Raw genomic sequence first — 19,016 nt, 5'->3', positions numbered from 1 at the left:
AAAGATGATACTATAATATTTCCATAAAGCTTCTCATTCTTCACCAGATTTGGTTCAAACACTGGCTTTGCACAACTTCAAATTAAGACATCACTCATACTTCAAGCGAAAAAATCCAGGAAGACTGATGTTTTCTTTCTCAAATTGTACCTAGTCTGTATTAAATATTATTGCTTCAGGTAAAGGCAACAAGGCGGATTGCTCAGTATTGTAGGTTACTTGCTATTCACGGTTCAGAGTCAAAGAAATGTTCCCTCGGTGGCTTGTTGCTCTTCCTTCTCAATGGCTGGAGGAATTTACTTTCTTTTGGCTGGCATTTCCAGTGACTTTACTACTTCTATAGCCTTGATTTGCTTTTCATCCTCCCTAACACTGTCTGTAGGTAAGAAGGCCCAAGTACCAACATTCACCTTTGTGGAGATCTTTTGAGGAAGGTTGAGATCCTTTAAGGGCCTAATTCTGCCAAGTGCTGAGCATCTCCCAAGAGATGGTGAAGGCCCTGACTCCCTCTGACCACTTCTCTAGAAGCACTCAGCACCATACAGCATAGGACCAAAATGTGAAAGAAAGTGGAGTGGGGGAAAATCTTTATGTGCAAACAGTGCATCATAATGGGAGGAAAATAGACAGTGATATTAGTAGATATAAGATTGGCCATACTGGATCAAACTGAAGGACCATCTAGCCCAGTATCCTGTCTTCTGACAGTGGCCACTGCCAGGTGTCCCAGAGAGAAGGAACAGAACAGATAATCATCAAGTGATCCATTCCCTGTCTCCCATTCCCAGCTTCTGGCAAACAGAGGTTAGGGACACCAACTCAATATGGACAGAAGTGAATTATCCTAGCTAGTGAGAAGTTCAAAAATGTCACCAACTGAAGGAAGGTACAGAGTCTCATCTACTATCCCCAGACCTATGTGCACTATTTAAAATTAGCAGTAACTTGGGAAACATTCATGTCTGTAGCAGTAATGGAATCTGAAATATTGCTGGGCTGCACATGCAAAGGGGCAGGTCTGATATTCCATCCAGTAGAGGATTCCATCCAGTTAAGTATTGTAATGGTGACTTAACATTCTCATATATTAGAACAGTCCCAGGCCCTAATCCTGGAAAGACTTATTCATATGCTTAACTCTATGTACTGTGAGCAGTCCCCGTCAAGGAGTTACTCACAGTGCATAAACTTAAGCATGTGCATAAGTGTTTACAGGATCAGGACCAGAGAGAAGTCACATCTGATGTTTCTGCTGTCAGTTATAACAACTTTATGCTAGGAAAATCCATTAACTGCCATAAAGTTACTCAGTGACTGAAGTGAGAGCAGAATCACTGTCAATATTTGCCACTTCATCAATGACTGTAATACTAAAGTTCTTTCTGTTCAGAGTCAGGAAGGCCCTGCAGTTACAGCAGGTACCTAAGGATGTTGAGATTCTAGTGATACACAGAAAGAGATATTAATCCTGATGTTTGCTTTGACACTGTTTCTTTGGATCTCATTTGAAAAGAACCTTGGCTATTGAAATGCAAATTATCAACCAAAATGAGATGCCATTATCCGCAGGCCTGTCTCTCAGAGGTTTACATGTGTTCACTCAACCACAAAAAGTAGTTCTCTAATGAGGTTTTCTGGCAACTTTTTAATGCACACAAATGCAACTGCACAAAAGTTTTCCTGGCAGAATTTGATCTTTACTCTGCACCATGAATCATTTCATCTTACACTGCTATTTGTTGTTGTTTTTTTAAGTCCAAATAACAATGGGACAATGAGGTCTCCCTGACAACACAGTCCATAAAGCCAAAAGGATCTGATATCATTCCAGCATGAGGACGTTGGAAAAGTTTGGCAAACTGGTCATCCAGATCTTCTCAGATGTCTTCATAAACCAGGATAGTTGGCTTAATCAAGAGCTTCTGTCGGGTTGATACAATCTATGTAAACATCTACACATTGTCCCTCGGTCTTCCCTGCAATTTTGGAGTAGACAAGGTCATGTTAATAGTGCCCTATTGTGATTGAAACCTACTTTGTGATTTTTTGAGTGTAGATGGTCTATGCCAGTGGTGGGCAACCCGCAGCCTCCGGGAGGCTGCATGCAACCCATCAGGGCAATCCACTGGCAGGCCGTGAGACAATTTGTTTACACTGACTGTCCACAGGCACAGCTGCTCGCAGCTCCCAGTGGCTGTGATTCACCGTTCCCGACCAATGGGACCTGACAGGCCGCATGCAGTCCATGGGCCACAGGTTGCCCACCACTGGTCTATGCTCTGTGTATGTATCTATAACACTGAAGAGATACCACAGTCACTTTGAGCTCTTCTCCTCAGATACTAATGATATTGGTCTCTCTTTTAGCTATTATGATACTACTTCTGACTCCCAGGTATTGCACAGAAATTAGAGGGTGAGTCAGTGTATCACATCCCCACTTATAAAGGTCAGCAAATGTTCCTGGGCCTCCTGGATTTTTACAGATTTCATGGCTGCGATGGTTTTGCAAACATTTCCAAAAACAGAAGTTATCCAGGGTCATTCTGCGCCACCCATTATCTCACATGATATGTGATAAACCTGTGGTAAAAATTGATGGTAAAATGTTCACACCATTAATGCACAATGCATACCTTTGTCAATAAGGCTATAAGACACTTCTTCTAAGGATCACAGGCATTTGTGGCAAGCTGTACTGAGCCTAAAAGCACAGCTAGACCATCCAGAGTACCGCATGTCACTAGTAATGTCCCTATTTGCCAGTATTGGCTCCAATTCAAGAAAGCACTTAAGAATGTGCTTAAGTCCATACACAAGACAATGCTTAAGCATACGCTTGAGTTCTATTGATTGCTATGGGATTTAAGCCTATGCTTTTGTGTTATGTGAATAACATATTTTCCTTAATGGGGACCATTGTTTGGGACTGCTAGATGCTACCGTAATACAATCAGAAATGTGGCCCCATTGTGCCAGGTGCTGTTCAAACCAGTGTAAAAGACAGTCCCTGCCCTGAAGAGTTTACAGTCTAAATGGACAAGAGAGACAGACAAAATGGACAGACTCAAACTAATATCAAGCAAATATATATATAAAAACTGAAGCAGAAAACACAATTAGAATGTCAAATTATTAAAGTGAGGGAGACTTCTGCTGAAATTCTCTTTCTCGATCATCATCATCGTCAATTGAGTAGATGAGAAATTTGTCAGCTTGCGTAGAAGACTGAGGCTGTCTGACCATGTATCTAAAGTCTATTCAGTCTCCCTTTGCAGAGGTGCCTTCTGCACCATTAGCAGGGTTTCAACATTCCTGTGTCTTTTTCTTTGCCTCTGCCAGTTTTGAGTGAGCACTCAGTACCCTAGAGGAAGCAGGCACATTTATCTTTGCTTTACTGGGGTGCGTAATGCAAGTTGTACAGCTAGATCAGTTACAAAATGAATCCAACTGGCAAATGTTTATCCAAATCTAAAAATTCCAAATACATGCTTGTTATTCAGCATTCATCTCTCCTTTGGTATTATACTTTTCTTTATTTTTTGGTTTGGTTCATACCATAGAAAATCTTTTAATGTATTATATTTGATTTTTGTCCTTTAACAGAGCCTTTATAAATCAGCTCCACTATAATATGATTACTTTATTAGCACACTGGTTCACATATCACATCCATGAAGAACATTTAAATTTTAAAAAGCCAGGGTGAGCAGATTGTCAAGCATGTTAAAAACTGGGGTTGTAGTAGAGGAGTCTAGAGGGTTTTTTTCTTCATCTTTTAACAAGCAGAGATGGAAACAATTATATTATCAACTGATTAAATTCTATACTGAGAGATGCATAAACTTTAATCTGCTATCTCTCTTGCTGTTTTTTTCGTAGTTATGTGACTAGAATAATTTCAGAATTGCTACATATCAAAGATTGTGTTTCTATAGTGCTGCATTTTTAATATATTGGATTAGCTCTAAGTACTATAACACAAGAAGAGTAAGATTTTGATGGCTATTCTCAAGGCACTTGTCTTGATAAATATTTTAAAATTACCCTAAATGCACTGATGGTTCAACCTATAAAGAGTCTTACACGTAAAATACAAAAACTGAAATGTCTGAGATAGTAGGCATGATGACACAAAGGTTAATCCTGAGGTAAAGGTGACACAAAGGTTAAATTGGCCCAACCTTGCACTGTAGTTATAATCTCTGTTCGGAGTTAATGAGATTCGTTTTGATGCTAGTGTCTATTTTTTCTCAGGGTTTTAAAAATATAATTTGCCAAGAAGGTGAAATAAAATCTCAGCACTCTACAGGCACTGAATTTTCTTGGTTAAATGGAATAATTCGCCAGCGTTTTTGAGAGTTATGTACCAGAAGTAGCATCTGGTTTAGTGGCTCTTCCTTACCATGACTTTTAATGCTAAAAAGTAGAAGATTTGGTATTTCTAAGAATTTTCACTTAAACTTTCATGCCAAGGTGCCAGTAGAGAAGCAGGTTTAACAGGTTTTGAACAACAGCTCCAAGACTTTAAGCTGAAGTTAATAACTTTGTCATAATATGACTATCCTGCCCCTCTCAGCCCAACCCCTCACAACTGGTCCTTCTCAGCTGCATCACAGAATCCTTGGAACAGCGCTCCTGAAGATTGCTCTGGGGTCTCAGTGCTTCAGAAGAAGCAGAGTGAGCACTGGGTACATTTGTTTGCAGTGCTCCTCATGTCTGAGAGAGACTGGCTGCACATGACTGAGCAATTTCTTTCCTGTGGAAGACAAAGAATGGGAAATGGAGTGTGACCCAAGAAGACAATAACTGGTGAGCATCTTGGAGGCTGTGACCCATAAGCTGAGAACTGCTGCTCTCAGCTAGTGGAAAGAAACATGAAATTAATGGATGACATGCAGGTTCTTATGGACTAAAGCTTTCAACCAAACCTCAATACAAATACCGAACATTGCTAGCATACTGAAATAACTATGCACTGTAATCATAGGACAGAAATGTCTGTCAGCTCATACCTCTGTCCCTCCAAATGTTAGAGAGAGTGCAGGGGATGGCTCAATTTGCTTCTTAGAAAATTTTATTTATAACTTTAAGCTAAACCTGTACCATAAGAAGCCTACTGGAATTACACAGGATAATAGAAATGAGAACACTTTGCTGGAGAAAATAACTGATTATCCAAGCTCAAGCAGAGGTTGCTCTTTGATTGTAAAAGCTATTCCTAGCAGAGCCTTCTTCATCACAAGCTGTTGAGAATTACCTTCTTCATCATTTCCACAGGCTCCTTGATGTCTGTGTGGCAGTTGTTTGTGTGTGTAGTAGGAATGAAAATGTCTAATCTAGGCAAAGGCTACAGCTGTTAAGGGACAGGAGTCCCTTCACTTGTGCTATTTTAACTTTAACTTGAGAGAGATGACACAGACTCTCAATTCTAATTAAAATTTACTTTCATTAAATTGTAAAATGCCTTCTACATGAATGGTAATCTTTGAATATAGGCATATATGGATACATCAGTTACTGAATATAGCTAATTAATACTGGAACTTAAATCTTTTGAATGTAGGGATTTATACGCTGCTGATGAAAGACTGATTTTGATGCAGACATTTTTCTTTCAAAAACCAACCCTCTACAGGTTCAGCAAGATGTTGTTTCTGAGTGTGTGAACAAGTCATCTGTTGGCCTAAAATAAAATGTCACAAACTGGTCACACTATCACCTGGCTTGCAGAGGAGAGAGTGGAAGGAGGATGTCACAGTTCCTCTGTGAAGGATGTTAGAAAACTCCACCATCCAACAATCAGATGTTGGCAAAGCAGCAGTAGAGTGATAAGTAAGGCTCCATGTTTGTCTCGGAGGTCACGGATTCTGTGACCTTCCATGACTACTGCAGCAGCCCATGCGGCTGGCCCGGGAGCCACCTGAGCAGCTCGGGCAGCCCATGGGCCAGTCGCATCTGCTGTTACTGGGGCATTCTCAGACCCCCACAACCCCCCAGCTCCAGGAGTTTGGTTGGGGGGGAACTCAGGGCTGGGGTTTGGGGTGCAAGCAGTGCTTACTGGGCGGGGGGCCTCCCTGGAAGGGCAATAGGAACTCCCCTCCCTCAGCTCCTAGCTCCACTTGCTGCCTCCACCCGCAGCTCCCATTGGCCATGCTTCCCAGGTTTCGTCTACACTACCCACCCGATCGGCAAGCAGTGATTGATCTATCGAAGGATTGATTTGTCGCGTCTAGTGTAGATGCAATAAAATCAATCCCCAATCACTCTGCCATCGACTCCGGAACTGCACCGTGGTGAGAGGTGGAAGCGGAGTCGATGGGGGAGTGGCAGCGGTTGACTCGCCGCCATCCTTACGGCCGGGTAAATCGACCTAAGATACGCCAACATCAGCTACACTATTCGCGTAGCTGAAGTTGCCGTATCTTAGGTCGACCTGCCCCCAGTGTAGACCTAGCCCCAATCAATAGACGCTGCAGAACTGAGGCTTGGGGAGGAGTGGAGGCAGCACGTAGAATTAGGAGCTGGAGGTCGCTGCTTCCCAGGAGCTGGGTAGGTAACCTGCCTCAGCCCCACCAGCCCCTCCCTCCCCAGCACCCATGGTGTACACACTCCCGGCACCCGCGGCACCCCCAGGGCTGCCCCCAAGTTTTAGTCAGGACAGGTCACGGGCTGGGAATTTTTGTTTAGTGCCCATGACCTGTCCATGACTTTTACTAAAAATACCTTGGACTAAAATGAAGCCTTAGTGATGAGATGTAGGATGACCAAAAGGACCATGTGGAAATCAGGAAGAGCTCTCGCATGTAACATTCCCATCACTCATCAATAAGCCCCTCATAGGGAAGAGAGAATAAAATAACAGGAAGGGCAGTAGGGGAGCAAAGAAGTTGGGGAAAGGAATGCAATGCCAAGAGTGTCCATCCTGCTGGTGGATACCAGCTGGTGGGTTTGTTACAGAAGAGCAGTGATGAGGTAGACTTTGCTTTCTCTCAAGAACTAATTCTCAGAATGCAGAATCGAAACACTAGATTAAATCAAGCAAAGGATATACCTTACAATTAAGCAACACAAATAATCACTACAAAATGTCAAGTAAACAGAGGGCACATACTTATCCCAGGTGGGGATTTTTTTTTTAAACAAAGTCTGTTCTGCTACCCACCCCCAAGAATCTCTACAGTTGCGTAACAGTGAGACAGAGGCCCAGCATGTTATAACTGAAAATCAAACTAACTGGGCATTAAAAAATAATGACAAAGTGAAGCACTCAGTGTACAATCACTGGTATTACAGTGAATAAAGCATAGCCACAACAGCAGTCACACCCAGCATGACTGGACTCTGTCAGCAGCAGCATATCTGAGCAGCCTGTGGCAAGTTATGAAAGTCACAAATTGGGCACTACAGCTGTAAATGGATATAAAGACCATAAACACATGCTTTTTAGTAACAAAGAGACAACTAATTCAACCATCACTGCTGCATAAGTCATATTAAAGCAACTCAAAATTCTTCATCAAAATATTACTTGGCAAAAAAAAATGGCTGTAGCTAAAATTTAAAAATATTTTATTGAAACTTTCCAGTTTTGAGAGAGAAAAGTTTTCAGCAGAAATGTTTGATATTTTTCAGTAATTTTTTTATGTTTAATGGCTTGTTCATTCCCTTGGAAAAAACAAAAACAATTTCTGGGAAATTTAGAACACACACACAAAAATGTAAACTTCCTGATAAAATACAGATATTACTACCTGTGATTATGTTGCCCTCTAGTGGTTCTAGGCTACAAAGGACATTATTATTATTTATTTGTATTCTGGTATTGCCCACAACATGCTAGGGTGCTGTCCGCACACTAACGATAACTTTCATCCACAAACATCTTAATTTATTATATGTATGAGTGTAGCCCTTAGGACTCCTAGCGGTGGATTAGGACCTCACTGTGCTAGATGCTGTGCAAACAAAGAACCAAAAGACAGCCCTTGTCCCAGAGAGCTTACAATCTATCCATATTTAAACATGTAAGTAAAAGTAACCTGATTTTCAGAGGTGCTGAGCACCTGCAGCTCTTACAGTCTTCACTCTGAATTGCTGGTACTCAGCAACTCTGACAATCAAGCCGCCTTTTAACTAAATGCCTAAATGTGGGTTTCGGTGCCTACTTTCAAACAATTCTGTGATAGTCTCTGACCTGAAGAGCTCAAATACAGAGATTTGTACATGTTTTATAGCTTATTTCTAATATTTTTTTTAATGAAAAGATACCAGTGCCCTACCTGGTAAAGGCAATGAAAACATAGCCTGTTACAAGAAGAGAACTGCTGAGTACTAAACCAAAATTTACACGCAAAGAAAAGCCTTGTAAGTACCAAAACAAATCAAATTTCTCAAAACTGTGGATATCTCTTCAAAAATCTTTTTAAAAAAGAAGCCTTGTACAAAGAACATGGATTTTTAACAGAAAAAGTTGATAAAGATTTATATTTCTAGGCACACTGCCTAACCTCACTTTCACATAGACAAGTCAGAATTCAGAACAGGAGATTGTCATAATATTAATACTGATATATTGCTCATCACTTCACTTTGGGGATGAACAAAAGATTATATTTAAACCACAATAAACACTAATCAATTGTCAGTAGTGATAGCTTGAAGTTAGTCCACTTTATTAAAATCTCCTGTACAAGTAGCTTGAACACTGTAATTTTGTTATTAATATGTCAATACTTAAGTCCTGCTTTTTAAAGAAATAGTAGATATTATTTATGTTTTTTAAGTGACCTAGAGGCTCCTAGGTTGAGGATAAAATTAAAGAAACATATGGAATATAAGTTTAAATGAAAAAATGTTGCATCAAAAACTAATTTTAACACAAATTATTGAACTAAATCTAGACAGGCAAATCAAATGTGGAAAGTCACAGACTTCAGCTTTTTCTTCATCCTACTTTATTTTGTTAAAAACCAAGTAATTGTTTCTACTTTAAAATGTAATTTGTATTGCCCTCACTCACTTTCTAACATGCTTTTCAAACCTTTTATTTATTAAAGGTCATATTCTGCCACCCTTACTCATATTGCACACTTCTTTCAATATAAACAAACTTCTTAAAGGCAAGAAAAGTTATAAGATACAACATTACAGCACTAAAATACATTGCTTGTTGGATTACTAACATTAAATGTAAACTTGTTATCTGGAAGTCAGTATAAGCCAGTGTGGATATTTACCTAATATGCCACATTTTCCCCCTAGAGGATCAAAAAGCTCCTGCTTTCCAGAAGCATTTGGTTGTACTACAGTATTTAATCAGATTCATTTTGTTTCAGCATCTCCATTACAAATCCTTCATTTTCAGCATTCACTAGTGTTTACAGCCTGGACAAAGTAAGAGCTAACGTTGGTCGCACACTTTTGTTGTGTGTTAAAACAAGACCATCAGCTACATTTATTATTCTCATACCTTTTGTTCCATCTTCAGAAACTGCGCAAATTCTTCAACGGTGAGATGATCTTTCTTATCGCTGTAGCTCAAAAGCAACAAATAGAGATCACGTCGTAATGACATCATCTTGTAAAACACAGAGAATTCTTCAAATGTTAGGGTTCCCTGATTCTCATCTGTGTCAGCTTCCTGAGGAGCAAGAAGATGCAAGTAAGTGTGCTGGGTAGTTGTATAATGAATTCAGGGAATGAAGCAGAATAGAACATACATATAAGATACACTTTCAATGCACTTCAAGCCACATGACTCCACTCATCCTCAACAACACTAGCAAGCACTTTCTAATGTTACAACAAAATTAAAAGGATTCTTATTGGATTTCTTGGCAGAAATTCAATTGTTAAAATAAAACGACAAAATCTCAGTGAAAAGGCAAATTCTGTCTTTAGATTTCATTGTATTAAGTTATTTCATGAGAAGGACTCACATTGGGGCAGATTCTGATCTCAGTTACTCTGGTGTACATCTAGAGTGATATATTGATTCAGTGGAGTCACACTGGATAGCATCAGAATCTCACCCACTGACTTCATCGAAAGGTAGAATCTGACATTTATAAATGATCTGTATAATATTACAATGCTAAATGGATGTCAACATGATAAATTGCAACAATCATTTAATCCCATTGCCAGCACAGCGTACGCGAACAGGATTAAGTCTGCAATAACAGCAGCGTTCCACGCAGAAAAATATCTCCACAGTCTTGATTGCTGTTTTAGTTTGTCCTCAGAGCTATTGTTAGAGAAGAAAACAGTACTTACTGTATGTTATTACTGCTTTTTACTTTGAGCATCTGCCTAGAAGGATTTGCTTTGGATTTACAAAACATTTGACAGCAGTTTTATCATTTATTTAGTCTTTGATGTAGGTCTCTATAGTAACTCAAACTCAAGAAAGACTTTTCTCTGCTGAGTTTTAGATTGTAAGCAGCACAAGGAAGAAAATGTGAAAGGAAGTTTTAACATTATAGGTGGTTCGGTGTCCTATGTATATCCATGAATAACACCTCTCATTCACAGCAGTGCATACTGTTTTTCTTTATGCACTTTCTTTACATTTCATTTAATCAAGGCCTTATGCCCTGATCCTGCATCAAGATCTACAAATGAAGATGCCTGCAGCCAGACAGAGTCCTATTAAAGAAAGTGCCTCCTTAACTTCTCTGGACAGGGCTCTCCTTTCTGTGAAGAGCTCTTCTTAATGTTGATTTGCCCTTAATTCCCTCAGGGTGGGTTTCTCTGTCCAACAGTTTACCCAATAAAATGTGAACACAAATTCTCACTGCAGCCTGCATCTCACCGAGGGTTGCCAATTCTGGCTGGATATATTCCTGGAGGTTTCATCACATGACATAATATTTAATTGAATATTAATCTTTAATTCCTGGAAACTCCAGGATAATCCTGGAGGTTGGCAATCCTAATCTCATTGCCGATTCTTTTTATTCTGGGGTTAGCTTTTCCTTCCTCCACCCACTCTCATACTTGCCAGAGTGAAGCTGCTGATCAGCCAGCCTGGAACTACAGAGAACAGCATCCCCAGTCATCCAGTTTGGAACTACACCTTCCATTTTCACTTTCCCTTTGAACAAAGCATTCAATTTACCACTTGTTTTAAACACATTTCTAGGATATAATTATCACTGTACTCTATATAAGTAAATACCAACATTAAAAATACAGCCTCATAATTCCATGGCTCTACACCACTCTTTCCTTACAGACCAGTTGTCTCTTGGATGCTCTTGCTCTGCAATATATAATCCTCCATATTCAGTGGTGCTGGGAAAAGGAAACTGTACTAGGGTTAACTTTCCCAGACCCATGTCTGATGGCAAATTTGAAATCTTCTAGTCAGGATATCAGTCAATTCCCTGTAGTCAGCTTCTGGTGTCCTCACTCATGAATGCCTCGTGGCAAGATTTACCTGGATCACATACATCTAATATTTCCTGGATTCTGGGTAGCAGGTTATCTGTCTGGCATAGCTTTACTATTTAAGCCTACATAATCAAAACAAAGGTGCACATCTTCAGGGTGCAAGTGAAAACTGGGAACAAGTGGCACAGAGCCCAACTCTGTCAAGAGGAATAATTTAGGACAGATTTCTAGCTGCTTTGTATCACTTGAGCAGCACAAAGCTGCCTGATCCAGGACTGAGAATTTGGCACAGTGTCTATCCTTTATCATGCATAAATCTGGTGATACTGGAAGTCCACTGGCCCCCTTGTATGAGTAAGGATGATTCGAGAAATAAGGGCTATACACCTAGTCCCCAAGCCAGTCTAACAACAGGATAATCTTTCAAAACTTCATTCTTTCTTCAACAGTAAAGGAGTCTAACCATTTCTGCAAGGTCTATGATATGAACCCAGATATAGGCTGCCAGCAACAAAGGAAAAAAATTCAACCTGTTTTTGTCAAATCAAAATGATAGATGGCTCTGGGTTATAAAAAGGTTGCCTGTTAATGAGATCATGTTACATCCCTAGATATTTCTTTTCCATTTGAAAGTGAACTAAAAGGCTTTCGCCTGTCAATACCTGACTTCACAATTCTCTCTTTCTCTTGCAGCTGCAGCATTAGTAATACCTAAGGAATCACAGGGAGCTGCATTCATTACACCAGCGGTTCTCAAACGGTGGGTCAGGACTCCAAAGTGGGTCACAACCCCATTTTAATGGCATTGCTGAGGGTTTGGCTACACTTGCAGCTGTACAGCGCTGGGAGGTAAAGCTGTCTTCGTACAGCTATGTAGGGAAAGCACTGCAGTGTGGCCACATTTGCAGCATTTGCAGCGGTGTTGGAAGTGGTGCATTATGGGCAGCTATCCCAGCATTCAAGTGGCTTCAACGTGCTTTTCAAAAGAGCAGGGTGGGGTGGAGTGTGACAGGAAGCGTGGGGGAGACAGAAAAAGTGGATTTTTGGAGCTGACTCTGTCAAGTTCTAAGGACTTGAAGATACACAGCACCAACCTTCAATCATTTTAACAGTTTCGACCCCTTTTCCCATCCCTCTCTCATTCACTAAATGCAAATAGCCTTCAGACCAGATAAGCAGCTGCTCCAAAATGGACCCCCCCTTCCCCACTCCGGGCTGCTTCTCTCCTCAAGCAAACACTAGCTGTGAACATTCATCCCCCTTCCTGCCTCTGCTCAAGCAAGCAGTAGCTGTGTTTGTTTTTTAGATAAGCAGCTCCGGAGCCCTTAGTTCACAACAAAACAAACAGAGGCATCACAACAAAACAAAGAGTGTTATCTTTACTTTAAAAGCATTATGGGAAGGTTCGGGAGGTCAGTTACAATGTAGTAAGATTAATCACTGTTTACACTGGCACCCCAGCGCTGCAAGAGCAGCCCTGTTCTCTTTATTCCTCTAGTCGAGGTGGAGTACAGCCAGCGCTGTAGCCAGGGAGATACAGCGCTGTATGTGCCCTGCCAGTGTGGACGGGGAGTAAGTTACAGCGCTATAAAGCCACCACCAGCGCTGTAACTCTCAAGTGTAGCCAAGTCCTTAGACTTGCTGGGGCTCAGGGCCAGTGATGTGCCAAAATCTTAACAACTAGTTCCCTACCGGGTCTTCGGTGGCACATCAGCAGCGGGTCCTTCACTTGCTCCGGGTTTTCGGCGACACTTTGGCGGCGGGTCCTTCAGTGCCACCAAAGAACCGGAGTGAGTGAAGAACCCCATGTCAAAGTGCCACCGAAGACTCGGAGCACTGCCCGGTGAGTACGAGCCCCATGTGTTTTTTTAGTCATCTCTGCCAGGGCCCCGCTGAAACTGTTTGAATTGGGCCCCGCACTTCCTAAAGCCGGCCCTGCATATCGAGGTTCCAAAATTGTATCGGGGCCAGGTAGGGAAGGCTGTGCCTCCCAAAACAGCCTGTCTCTACCCATCCGACCCCCACCCACGTCCTGCCCCCGACTGCCCCCTCAGAACCTGCAACCCATCAACCCCCCTGCTCCTTGTCCCCTGATCACCTCCCACCCTAACTTCCCCCCGGGGCCCCTCCCCAAGCCCTACCCAACTCACCCCGCTCCCTGACTCCCCTGACCCCATCCACCACCACCCCAACAGACCCTCAGAACTCATGCCTAACCGAACCCCCCTATCCCGACCACTCCCACACCAGAACCTCCACCATCTCCAACCGCTCCCTGCCCGACCCCTACCCCTTATCCAATCCCTCCTCCCACCCCCCTTACCATGCTGCTCAGAGCAGCGTGTATGGATGCTGCATGGCCCGCTGGAGCTCGCAGCCCCACCCCCTTACCATGTCGCTCAAAGCGGCAGGAGCTGCCGAGCTGCCCAGGAGTGGTCCAGAGCACTGGCACCGGCGGGGTGGCACGCTGAGTCTCTGCAAAAGAGGGGAAGGCGGGGGAGGGGCCAGGAGAACCTCCCAGCCAGGAGTTCAGGTGGGCCGGATAGTAATGCTGTGCAATGCTGATTGTACCCCAGAAGATCAGGCATGTTTTTGCATGTAAAGGGTTCTAGGATCTTAAAGAACTTCTGTTTTGTGCAGTGGTCTGGATTTGGCCGATAATCTTGGGTTTTACATTTTGTTTTGCTCTTGCTGTACCCAATACATCTTTAGCATCTTTCATTTCCCAAGGTGTAAATATTTGGGATGGTCAAACAATGGTGCCCAAAACTGTGTGTTCTTTCTACAATTTGTGTGTGCTGGGCACTTCATCATGAGGTATGTATTTCTATATGAAGTTAAAAGTGATACAGTGCAAGCAACATGCGCCAAGAGAAATTCTGTGGGCTACAAGAGAGGACAGGGAACTTAGAAGTTCCAACTCCTGGATTCTATTTCTGGCTTCCCAGTGGAAGCTCCATGCTGCCTCCTAATCATTCCAGTATCCGATGGATTCACTGTCTGATCCTGGGCAAATTACTTCACCTCTCAGCACCTTATTTTGTCTGTCTGTAAAATGCAAATAATATTTAGCTACCTCACAGGTGTTTGTGAGGCCACTTAATTCATTAAGGGCTAGATAAATCCTCTAATTCAAACAGCAATCCAGGGAAGTCCTGTATTATACAGGAGGTCAGACTAGATGACCACAATGGTCCTTTCTGGCCTTATAATCTATGAATCATGGCACCTATGCCACAGCCCTGCACAAAGTGTGCTGGGACTTATGCATTGGGGAGATTGTGCCTCAGGCAGGCAAAATCTCTGGTTGGGCTCCTCTGGGCATGCGTGTTGAATGCAATCTGCTCCATGCATTAGAATGGAGCAGACTGTTCTCCCTGCACCATGATCCCACCTCCTCCTTGTCTCTTTCAACTCCCTTTTCAGCCTCTTGCTCCCCTTACTCACTACACATGGGTTTTCTCTTACTGTTAATGAGATACTGTATTTTGGAAGACAAGCGAGAGGGTGCACTAATGTTGAAAACCTAACTGAACACTTCATTCTGCCACCCCTAGTCACATTCAGAAGTACTTTATTACATAAGTAGGACCATTAATTTCAAATAAACTACTTATGGAATGGCATATGGTGAGGGACATGTACCTCAAAATAATACTACTTTTCTATCAAGACTGTAATTAATCAGCTGTGAAAATTCCTGGCATGGGGGCTTTTGCCCAATGTCAACAACCTAGCTAGAGCTAAAGGGTGAAATCACATAGCATGATATTCTCTCCTTCTCTTCACTTATATAACAACAGTGAAATGGAACAGTTTGCTCATTAATCTTTAAAAATGCCCACTTTTGTCAGTAACCTCAGGCTTTTCTCCGAGAAGGCAATATGCATTTACAACAAAATATTGTACTGTGTGAAAAGTACACTGACCTGGAACATCTGTCGCACTTTTCTGCGGGGCAGATTGACATTCAGTTTATGCATCAACTGGTGGATCTCTTCAATATTCAACAAGCCATCTCCATTCTTATCAGCTTCCTCAAAGGTCTGTTTCACCCAGGTGCAAATATTGTTAAGGAAAGATTAAACTACTAAAAATGAATGTTTTTATCTTGGAGAATGACAAAGGACCAGGTTCAGCCAGCCTTGCCAAATTTGACATATGCCAATCAGACCCACAATATTAGTACTGGTGGCAAAATTTGTCCCGAAGTGACAGAATATGGCCCATAGTTTGCATCAAAACTATGTCCACTTCAACACTCTGGGATAAATTCACCACTAGTGTAATTTCTCTGGAGTCAATAGATCAGATGCTGACCTCACAGCATTAGTGTACACATAAATGTAACTCTCTTGATTTCCACAGAGTTATTCCAGATTTGGTGTAACTGGGATCAGAATTATGTCATTGGAGCCACTCCAGGGATGTATTTGACTCATGTATTTGACTACTACCAGGAGTCTTGCTCCATGGGCATGTGTATCAATGACAAAATTCATTTAGTGCTAGAGTATGAAATAAAAATGACACACGGTAAAATTAGTCTAAGTAGATAACTACAAGACTGAAATTTCAATAAGACCCTTATTAAAAAATTAACAGCTCTTGTTTTTCCATCCTCTTTCTCCCATAAGTTTAAGCTTTAGTTTCTTCATGCTGCTATTTCACCTTTATATTTTCAATTCTTCCTTCTTCTGAAAGCTTCTTCTCCATTCCACCATCACATTCTTAACCGTAAACCCATCTCCTTAGGTCTCCTCTCCCCTCTAATCATGTTTCCTTCACCCTCTACATATTTCTTTTCTCTTTCATTCCCACCCTTTCCTCCCCAACCCACCCCACCGTCACTGCAGAGCACAGACAGAGTCAGACATACTTGCGGGAAATAAGCTGCACCATCCTATGTCCACACGTAATCTATATATGCTGAGGAGTTCAGGGAGCGAGGGTGCTCCCTGATACACAATCCCTCTCTCAGTGCTACTCTAGACTTGTGTGGAGCATTCTAGCCCTTACAGTCTAGTGTCTAGCAGGCACAATTTGGTCATCAATCTAGGTATTAGGTTGGAGGCAAGTGCAGTCTACTTTAGCAGATACACAGGGCAGATGTATTCTCTGACTGCAGCACTAGGCAAGAGTGTTTCATGAGGCAGAATTACATAAATAACATTCTGATCACTAAAATGGCTCTTCATAATTACAGCACGAGCTTCAAAGAAAACACTGCCTATATACATGCATAAAGTTAGTCATGTGCTTAAGTGTTTCCCCGAATTGGGGGCGCTGTGATCACAGCTTATATACTTGCATAAGTCAAAAACACTTAAGTCTAAAACATAAAAGTCTGATTCAAAGCTCTTTGAAGTCAAAGGGAGTCTTCTTATTGATTTTAAGAGGCTTTGGATCAGACCCTACATCCTCACTTCTTTCTACTAGACTTTCACCACTACCACACACTCCTGCTCTCATGCATCACCTTATTATCTTCTTTTATAACCAATTTAAAAATTAATAATATGAGATAAAAACCCCTGGAGCTAGCAAATGCATGTCATTTTTGCAACCCCGCTTGCATTTGTGACTGAAGCAACCCCGCTTGCATTACTTTCAACGTTAGACTGTCAACTTTCTGAGGCAGGGACCTTGTTTTACATGTCTGTGACGAGCCATGGAGACCAATGGCACTACACAAATAATAAATTATAATAATGTTCATATGAGTAGCCAAGCAGGATTAGACCTTAGTCCTTCCTTTGTTTATCCAACTTACTCCTATAAACAAAGTGCAAAGCAAACAAGGAATGCTGGTCAAAACTAGAGATGCGGGGGCGAGGTTTCCAATTAAAACCAAACAAACAAACAAAATGAAGTGATTGTTTTACAAAATTTTGAAAACATTTTCATTTTGGAGAAGGAGATAGTGCAATAAAATAATGAGACTGTGTGAAGAAAAAAAATTCTAACTTTTTAATTTTTTTTCCCACTGGAAAAAAAGTCCAAGTGTTACTCTGCATAATTTTCTCTCACTGAGAGTAAGTGTTACTTTTAAAAGTGAAGGTTACTTTCTTTCACTTTTTAACTTTTTAAAAAACTTTCCCTCAATTTTTCTAGAGGAAAAGGAGAGAGGGAAAGTATAAAACTAAGAGGTAGGCATTTTCCACAGGAAAAAAAAATTAAAAATGTTGTGTTTTTTCCTCAAACATTTGTTGTTTTGAAATATTTTTGGAAAACTGAAAGATTTTTTAGCCAGTGAAGTCACTTTTTTAACAAGAAAACTCCCCAAAATTAATCCAAAACTTCTAGAAACAGCTCCACTGTGACTATGAACCTTCAAATAGAGGGTAATGAAGTCAGCTATGTAAATTTTACCGTTTTCTGTGATTTATCATCAACAATTGACTCTTCCATTCCTCATCTGTTTCCCTCCATCCTTCCCCAGCTGGTAGCCTCAATCTCCACAATCTCCTAGATGGCTCATTGTGATTTAAAGTTAACATGATCTTTCCCCTAAAATGAAACTCTCTCCACTCCTGTAAGATGTGTGCATCTGCTGAGACGTGCTGAGCACCCTCTGTGCAGACTGATCATGCTGAGCACCTCTCAAGAGTTTCAATCAGTCCTTAACTTTGTACAAAGATGAAAATAAAGATCAGTTTTCATGGTGTCAATTCCAACTGCTGATTTTAGGAAATGAAAAACTTTTCAAAAATTATTATACAAATTTAAAAATATTCTTAATTTGTAACAATAATTTTACAAACCAGTGACCTAATTTGTTCCCATTGCAATCAGTGGCAAAACTTCAGTTGTCTCGAGTTGGAGGTGGAGTATACCCATAACACCAAACCACATAAAACAAACCAGATATACCAAAATGAAAGCCAGAGCTAATGTCCTTGAAAGGATATTAATCATGAGTTCTTTGTCGTTTAGCAAGAGAATCCTCATCACTTATTCCAGCCATCAAATACTTAAGTCCTGTGATCCAGGTGCGAGCCTCCTCTGGATTAGAGGTGATCAGATCTAGTGACTCCATGTGGTTACCATGGTAAATGGTAAAGCAGCAACTTGGGTCAAAGTTCCCCTCGGTATGGCGATGGAATATTTCAGACTGTCGGCCTTCTGTCACTTTGTAAATTGAATCAATTATAACTGCAAGGAAAAGGGGAACAGAAAAATTAAGCTGCTTGGATGTTCATCCAGTTTCTTTGCATTTTCACATTCTTCTATATTTTTCAAAGGAAGTGGTTTTAAATAAAGGTAAACTCATAAGCCTTCACACTGGAAAGGGCACTTTGGGTCACCAGCTGGCCCTTGCACAGGTGCAGGGGTGTGTGTGCAAGGAGCTTCCCCCTGACTTACATTCCTGAACAGCAAAACTGACAGTGCCAGTGATCTCCTAAGTATAGGATCCATTTCCTGAAATGCCCATGGAGTGCAATTCACTGCAGAAGGGGGAGGGAATAGATGTAGCATTGCCACCCTCCACCACCATACTGTTTTCCACCAGCCAGCAGACATGAACAGTCACAAAAGGGAGTCTGCACAGTATACCATCCTAAGAGAGATAAAAGCAGCTGTGCTTCTCAGCAGTGGCATAGCGCTCGTGGAGATAT

The 19,016-nt window shown here is 41.4% G+C and overlaps 1 protein-coding gene across 1 annotated transcript in view; it reads right to left on the bottom strand.

The window, feature by feature from the left end:
* Nucleotides 1-19,016, bottom strand: part of PLCH1 (phospholipase C eta 1) — a 196,146-nt gene that overhangs the window by 55,367 nt on the left and 121,763 nt on the right. Inside the window, exons 5-7 of the mRNA XM_030575977.1 lie at nt 18,309-18,552; nt 15,327-15,456; nt 9,473-9,643 (exon numbers count right to left, since the gene is read on the bottom strand). Of these exons, the coding sequence (XP_030431837.1) occupies nt 9,473-9,643; nt 15,327-15,456; nt 18,309-18,552 (545 nt within the window). The remainder of the gene's footprint in view (nt 1-9,472; nt 9,644-15,326; nt 15,457-18,308; nt 18,553-19,016) is intronic.

Source organism: Gopherus evgoodei, chromosome 9 (assembly GCF_007399415.2).
Source record: "Gopherus evgoodei ecotype Sinaloan lineage chromosome 9, rGopEvg1_v1.p, whole genome shotgun sequence".
Classification (NCBI taxonomy): Eukaryota; Metazoa; Chordata; order Testudines; family Testudinidae; genus Gopherus; species Gopherus evgoodei.
Note: the sequence above shows the minus strand (reverse complement) of the source record. Positions and strands in the feature narration are given on the sequence as shown.